At 42.8% G+C, this 8,291-nt stretch overlaps 1 protein-coding gene across 1 annotated transcript in view; it reads left to right on the forward strand.

Annotated features, from left to right (window-relative positions):
* The window catches only part of LOC103093611 (uncharacterized), a 142,711-nt gene extending 134,850 nt beyond the window's left edge, over positions 1-7,861 (forward strand). Inside the window, exons 2-5 of the mRNA XM_056821102.1 lie at positions 6,051-6,191; positions 6,502-6,684; positions 6,978-7,269; positions 7,621-7,861. Coding sequence (XP_056677080.1) covers positions 6,051-6,191; positions 6,502-6,684; positions 6,978-7,269; positions 7,621-7,850 — 846 coding nt within the window. The 3' untranslated portion in view covers positions 7,851-7,861. The remainder of the gene's footprint in view (positions 1-6,050; positions 6,192-6,501; positions 6,685-6,977; positions 7,270-7,620) is intronic.
* Positions 7,862-8,291: the final 430 nt, after the last annotated feature.

The raw sequence follows: 8,291 nt of genomic DNA on the forward strand, positions 1-8,291 counted from the left end.
GAACTTGACCTTCCTCTTCCAGGGAGGCAGGAGCTCTATGAAGTCGAGGTGATGTGGTAAGTGAAGAAACTGAGGCCCAGAAAAGGTATGTGGTTTGCCCAAGGTTGGATTTTCTTCAGATTCATCACTCACATCATGCAGAGCCTAGTGCATTCATGAAGACTTGTCTGGTCACTCCCCCACCCCAGAAGTAACTCATCAGATCTCTCTCCCTCATTCCACTTCTCCTGTGCATTTATTCCCTTCTGCTTGGCTTTACAATTATTTGTGTCCATGGCTTATCTTGCCTCAGAATGGGAGCTAGGTCTTTTAATCGTCTTTATATCCTTCTCTCCTCAATCCTACCCCATAGACATTTTAAAATGGTAGGTTGGTGGCACAATTGAATGTAATGGACTTCTCTACTAGCAGCAATGAAATGATCCAGGACAATTCTGAAGATTTATGAGAAAGAACAGCTATCCACTTCCAGAGAAAGAACTGTGGGAGCAGAAAGACAGAAGAAAAACAACTGCTTGGTTACATGGTTTGATGGGGGATATGATTGGGGATGTAGACTCTAAATGATCACCCTAGTGCAAATATTAATAATATGGAAATAAATCTTGATCAAGGACACATGTAAAACCCAGTGGAATTGTGCATTGGCTACAGGAGGGGGTGGGGAAAGGGGAAGGAAAGAACATGAATCTTGTAACCTTGGAAAAATATTCTAAAATAAATAAATAAATAAAATTAAAATTCAATAAAATTAAATGGTTTGTTGACCTGGAACTACACAAACATTTCACAACCTAGGCACAGAAGTCATTATTTCTGATTTGCCATTATGTTCAGGACCAGCAGTTAGGGTTTTTAAGATGCTTGGCACCCTCAGTGAAAGGTACCTGGAGATCAACTTCTCTCTACTTGGAAAGACTTCCAAGTTCAAACCCATATAACTTCCTGTGGCAGTAAACACATACACAAACTGCTCAATTCATGATGCCTTTGCCTATTTCCACAAACCTCTCTGCTGAGGACTCACCTCTGTTTCTTCACAAAACTGGTACAAATAACTCATTTTGTACACTAGGCACTGAAATTTATTTCAAAATTGGATTTTCTGAATCAACAATATTCTAGTTGCTTATTGCAAGCCAATAACTCACAGGAACTGTATGATAAATCCAATCTCAAAACAAAGAATGGTTCAAAAATTAGTAATTCTTTGGTAAAGCAAATCATGATACCTTTGGTTTTTCTCTTTAGTATCTGTATGGAGAGGGAAGGGAGAAGGGAATAAACATTCATTTAGCATCAACTACATTCCAGGTATTAAGTACCTTCACAAATATTATCTCATTTGATCTTTATAACAACTTTTTGAGGTAGATGCTATTATTATCTCCATTTGAGGAAACAGAGACCAACAGAGCTTAAATGACTTGCCCAGGGTCAGACAGCAAGTATGTATCTGAGGCTAGATTTTAACTCAAATCTTCCTGACTCCAGGTCCAGGGCTATATCATCTGTTCCACTACCTATGGCATAACTCAGTTATGCTTAAAGTAGGACCCACCCATATACATCCCTGATCCCTTAAGATGAGTTTGTTAAGTACTCTTCCTTAGAGTCGGACAATCTGGGTTCAAATGCCAACTCCACCACTAATTACCTGTGTAATTAATAATACCTGAAATAATATTATAATAATTGTGTAATCTTGGCCAAATTATAACCTCTCTAGGCCTAAGATTCCTTACCTGTAAATTACAAGGAAGGGGTCATTTCCCCGCTTAAAGTTTAGCATTTTGTGATTTATCTCTCTCGAGTTATGCTGAAAATCAATGTCTAATGTACTTAGAAAAAATGCCATTAACACTATGGATTTTCTCATGTGTATTTGGTCAGTTCCTCCTGCTCTTCCCATTTCTACTCCTTCAGCTATATATATATATATATATATATATATATATATACATACATATACATTTATATTATATATATTAAAAATATTTATAGGTAAAATAGGTGACACAACCTAAGTTTTAAAGATTTATATATATATTATATATGTATACATGTATGTATTTTACCTATGCTACCCAAGTCCTAAAGATTAATATATATTTATATGTATGTATATGTTTCATCTATGCTACCTAAGTCTTAAAAATTAATATATATTTATATATGTATTTTGCCTATACTACCTAAGTCCTAATGATTAATATATTTATATATGTATATATGTATTTTACCTATGCTACCTAAGTCCTAAAGTTTAATATATATATTTATGTATGCATTTTAAAGATTAATATATATTTATATATGTTTATGTGTATTTTACCTATACTACCTAAGTTTTGAAGATTTTTATAACTGTGAATTACAGTGACTATTCATTGCCAACCTTCTTGGAGCCTGTGAATCCCCAGCTAGTGAGTGGCTAGAGGTGCATCATCAAAAACCCCGTGGGCACTTTCAGGTCACATACTCTGACTCTACAGAGTTCGCTGCTGATGTCCTTTAGGTCTCTAATAATTGCCAGGCCTTCAGTGAGGTTGCTGGGGAGGTGGACAAGGCTGGGCACTTCATGTACCAGTTCTCTGAGAGCCAATGGGAGGACTTTTATCTGAGAAACAGACCAATCTGTGAGGCGAGGTGGGAGGACAGAGACCAGACATTGTGTGCCTACCCCTACTCCCATCACCCCCACCTCCTAAACCCTGCCATTCTCACCTGCTGATGCTCAATCTTTATTCAATGAAAATAGAGCAGAAAAAAATTATTTTTAAATCTTCGTTGACATTGTCAAACATTCCTAACAATTGCTCATCCTTCTCTTTTGATATCTGCTACAGTCATTTATTGCCTTTATGTCCATGAGGTAACTGATCCAAAATTAGGCTCCTCTTGGGCATTCTCCCAAAAAAACATCGATTCAGGGACACCCCTAAGCTCCAGGCTTATCTCAGTTCATCAAACCATATAATGTAGCAATACCAGCTTGAGTTAGTTGTTGGGGGAAAGAGATCAAGAGATGTTAAGATAATGCCCCATGGGAGGCCTATTGTACAAGAAATGAGGTTGGGGGGGTGTTTTTATTTTGTTTTAAGCAGGAAACAAAGGACATGTTGGGTGGCAATGTAATTTAGTGTTTAAGATTAGGAAACCGCATGAGGCCTTGTTTGTTCCTAACCTGTCAGGAAAAAGAAAAGCCGTTAAGCCTGGAGATGATTTGGGGGCTTGGGATGAAAGAGAATTACCGGAAATAAATGGCTTCATCTCCCTTGAATTTCTCAGCAGCTACCTATTCACTTATGTAGAGTGATAAATATATATACACATCTGTATCATTCCTGTCACCTGTGTTGTTGTTAGAGCACTTCTTCATCTCTAGCCCTCAGTTTCCTCATCTGTAAAATAAGGATGTTGGACTAAATGGTCTATAAGGTTCCTTTCATCTAAAAATCCTATGATTCCTTGCAGAAGTCCCTATGGAGATTTAAATATAGGCATATGTGTAGATATATATATATATGTTTATATATATAGGTATATATTTATATGGACAGGACTTGTGATTCTGCCCTCATAAGCAACTCTTGTCACGGGAATAGATCAGCACCTTAAAGTCTTTGGGAGTTTGCTTGGGGAACTAAAATGATACTGACTTGCCTAGATTTCAGAGCTAGTTTATGACGAAGCAGCCTTGAACTCAGGGCTCCATGGGCAATTCTTGATCCATTACACCACCTCTTCCCCCTGGCCCCAGTATGAGCCCTACATCTTTAAACAAAGATTTCACATGGCATAGGGAAAAATATTTTCCACAAGTTACTAACTAGTCTACGATGTCTACTGTAGCCAAACTATTCCTGGATCAAATGGCAAAATCTGTCTGATCACACTAAGATAATAAAATGGTAGTTTTGATTCATAAATAAATAAATAAAGATTTCAGACACAAGATGAAAAGGATTCTTTTAGAGATGTAGGTTGGAATAAAGGACCTCTAAAGATCCATCCTACTCTGTGATTCTACAAAAACTTTTTGAAAAAAAAAAGAGGTAAACATTCACTGAAAAAACAATTACATAAATTATCACATAAAATATCTTTGCTGTGTTTTTCACATTTCTTTCCATTCAATATAGTTTATTTATTTTAATTATTACTGCTCTCTTCATCTTCATCATTTTCATTCATTCTCTTACTAAGAGTTGATTAGAGGCTGCACTTGTTTTATACAAACCACTAGGGAGGAAGGGGACAGCAAAGTGCATTTTATAATTGGGACAAACAACACATTTTCATTTCTGTGCATGTCATTTGACTATAAGTTACTTGAGGGAGAGAGTACACCTTCACAATCATTTGAATCCTCTCTTGGCATGTCTTCCCTTAATATGACCAGGACAATAATCCACACTGTAAATATCTGACAACTGAGAAGAGATACATGGAAAAGTAGATCAAGCGATCTCTCCTTCTCAGAGAGGTAGAGTAGACACAGCTTTTCTCATCTTTGGTACATGTAAAAATCATTTCACAGGGAACTCGGGGGTCAGAATTATACTTAGTTTCTGCTCCTATCTAGTTTACCTTTGACAAGTCACTTAACTTTTAGGCATTTCCTTATTTGTGTAAGAAGAAAATTGGATCAGACATGGATTTAAAATTAGAAGGGATCTCAGAAGTCATTCAACTACTTCACTTTGCAGATAAGGAAACTGAGGCCCAAGAGACTGACTGACTTCTTTAGGATGACAGTAGTAGTTGGCATCAAAGGCAGGATTTGAGATTTGAACAAGGGTTCTCTGATTCTATAGTCAGCATTCTTTCCCTCCCTATCTCACTGTTCCTCCCTCCTAGGCAACTCTGAAATTCTGTGTTTACTGTTTAAAAGCTAAGGGGCACCTGGGTGACTCAGTGCTTGAAAGCCAGACCTAGAGACAGAAGGTCCTGGGTTTAAATGTGGCTGGATGGTAAGGATTAAAAAAAAAGTCTTTGCTGTCAAATTTTAGCTTATTTTCTCATAAAACAATCAAATAGATCAGTCAATATGCATTCACTTATCCTTGACAATGATCAAGCACTGTGATGTTTTTTCTTCTTTACTAACTTTTATTTATTTCAGACCTGAAAGTCTACAAGCCTATTAGGATTTCTTTTAGCAGAAGACAGATAAAAGGCCATATTCATAGTCTTGTGTTTTCATGCATTTTATGTTTGCAATCCCAGTGCCTGGTGCAGTGTCTTGCATATAGTAGGCACCTAACAAATGCTTGATGAGTTGAATTGGATTTGTGCTAATGATAATCAAAATCACGCCTGGGAATGACAGCATTTCCAACTCCTGCACTACATGTCCCTTTCCATTATCTCCCTTTTTCTAGGGTTCTTGGTCCTTTCCCCACCCCCAACCTACTCTCATCTCTGAAAATAAAACTTCACCATTCAGTGTCAGAACTGATGTTTTCTTGTCGACCACTGGCGACAGTTTTTCAGAAATACTTAAACACCAGCACCCCGACGGACCAGAAGCAGAAACCATCAGGACTAAGCAGCTCCCCAGACTGTTTCCACAAACGGCTCTAAGTTTCATTGGGTTACAAAGGAAAAGGGAAACGTGCTTATTCCCTCCTGCTAGGGATTCCTTGCCCATTCATCTGGTGAAATCAAACAAATAACCAGAACAACAAAGGACACAGTGACCCAAGTAGGATTTCTTTCAAAAGACACACACACACACACACACACACACACACACACACACACGTCCTGGCAGGTTACAGTGCAAACCGCTGAAAGGATATATACTCTCTCCTTCTAGTCCTCTGCGCTAGGCACCGTTTAGAACCTTTATTTTCACCAGGATTTAAGAAAAATATATCTGAAACGTTGGCCACACTTAGTACTTCCCTTCCCCTCAACCTTAGTGCTAGCTCACCTTTCCCAGCTGCCTGCCACTCGCAGCTCCCCTCCTCTCTGAGTCCCTTGAGTACTAAGCTTGAGGCAGAAGGCGCTATCCAACTTCAGTCCCTGGTTACTTCTCTAAGGCGTCCTGTCTCATCTCCTGGCACCACCACCCCCTCCCCCTGGCCTGGCAGAATCGCCAAGGCGTGAAGCTCAGGAGGTTCCGGCGCCAGGACATTCTTGCAGACGGCACTCCCCCGCATCCTCCAGCCCCCACCTCCCAAGTAAAGAAAGCGCGTAGGGGGAGAAAAGAAAAAGGAAATCGTCCCTTTCCAAAATGCCAATGTAACTTTCGGGACGAGCTGCAACAGAACTTTCAGCGGAAACCACCTGTCGCTGCTTAACTTTTCCTCGCTCCGCCTCTCTCTGCTCCCGAAAGTAACCGCTGTCCCCCTGGGGTTACCAGACTGTCTCAAAAGTTCCCCCTAAGAATCTCTCCCGATTCCCGTTAGCTACTTCGTCCACTAATGCCAACTAGGAGTCTCTCTAGCTCACTTGCTCCACTCTCCCCTCCCCGTTTCCCTCCTTCCCCAGTTGCATGGCTGCCACAAGAAACCCTTGAATCGCCACCGCATCTTCTCCACCTCCTTGGATCCCAGGAATAGTCCCCAGCTTCTCGCAGAGGAGAAGGCTCCCAAACCTGTCCGGACCACAAGAGAAATAGCAGCAACTACAGAAATAAAACGTAAAAAATATCCTCAACCTTCTTGCCCCAAAGCAAGGCATAGAGATACTAGGAAGGATGGAAGATAAAAGGACAGGGGGGTTTTCAAGGATGTAAAAAGGAGCTCAGGAGCAGAGGAGACCCTCACCTTTCGGTGACTGAAGCCTCCTCAGTTCGCTTCCCTCTGCGATGTACTTTGCAGCTCTCTGTCCCTTCTCAAGCTGCCACGGTCTCTGCCACCTCTGACAGAATCCCGCGGCAGTGGCCGAACCAGCCCAGCTGTGAAAGCGCTCGCGCTGCGCCTCTGTCAGTCTCGTGGCACCGGCTCTGGGCTTTGGAGCAGTAGCCGCGACAGGCAAAGCAGGCAGCTCCTGCTGCTGCTGTTGCTACAGCCCTTACTGCTGCTGCTGCCGCTGCTTCTGCTCCTCCTCCTCCTCCTCTTCCTCCTCCTCTTCTTCCTCCACCTCCTCTTTTTCTATCTGCTGCACCCTGGGCTTCTGTCAGTCTCCAGGAACAGCGGCACCAGTGCGATGGTGCCTGGCTTGAGCCACAGTCCGGGTCTCACGACTGCGGTGCTGACCGGAGTTTCTGCAGGGCTATGGGGACTGGAATGTGCAGAAAGGGCCCGGATGTCTGCGGTCGGCTTGCTTGCTTCCCTCTCTTTCTCTCTCTCTCTCTCTCTTTCCCTTCCCTCTCCCTTTCTCCTCCCTCCCTCCCTCCCTCCCTCGCGTTCTCCCTCTCCCTGCTCGCCCTTTCACACATGCACTCAGCCTCCTCCTCTGCATCGCTTAATTTATATTTTGACAGAAACTGTTGCTGGGTGGGAAGCTTTGTAGGGGAGGGGGGAAGGACTGGGAAAGGCGAGTGGGGGTGGGCGGGAGTTGGGGGCTGGGGTGATGGGGGGGCGACAGAGTTGGCGGGGGGTGGGGGGAGGCCGAAGGCGGAGAGAGACACTATCCGCTCACTGCTCTTTTTTCCCCCTCCTCCAGGATTTAAAGGGACAGTCTTAGGAAGAGGCAAGGGGCGACCCCGCTGTTTCTCCCAGTCTCCAGACGCCATCTGCGGCCAAGCCGGACCCGCCTGGAGACAGAAGAGGAGACTGTGTGCTGAGGGTATTTTTAGGTCAGCACGGCTCAGGACAACATTAAGGAAGGGAGAGCTTGGCTCGGGCGCCCTGAGCTTGGCTATTTTTATAAAGTCCGATTGGGGAAGGAAATAAAACAACTTCTCAGCCACTGTTTGGTTTTTTGGGGTTTTGGTTTTTTGTTTGTTTGGTTGGTTTTGGTTTTTTTTCCCCCCTACCAGAAAGTAGGGTAGGATGGGTGGGGGTGAGAAGTTTCCTAAATGTCGCTTAAAATGCCGGTGACTGAGAACCATCTTTCAAGACCAGGGAAACCATCTGCTTTTGAGGAGACCCAAGCATGGGAATCCTAAAAGCCTCCAGTCTTCTTGCCTTTGGTCCTGCTCTTGAATCCTTTTCGGACCTCGTTTCCCTCAACCGTCGCCCACCCGCTTCCAAAAGAAGCCAGCAGGTTCAGGGTTGGACAATGACAGCTCAGTGGCTGGAAAGCGAGTATTTAAAGCATGCCCTCGAAGGTAACCAATCAGCAAGACACGTGGGCTTGCAGCCTGGGGAGAGGGAGGGAGGCACTGGAGTGAA

Source organism: Monodelphis domestica, chromosome 3 (assembly GCF_027887165.1).
Source record: "Monodelphis domestica isolate mMonDom1 chromosome 3, mMonDom1.pri, whole genome shotgun sequence".
Taxonomy (NCBI): domain Eukaryota; kingdom Metazoa; phylum Chordata; class Mammalia; order Didelphimorphia; family Didelphidae; genus Monodelphis; species Monodelphis domestica.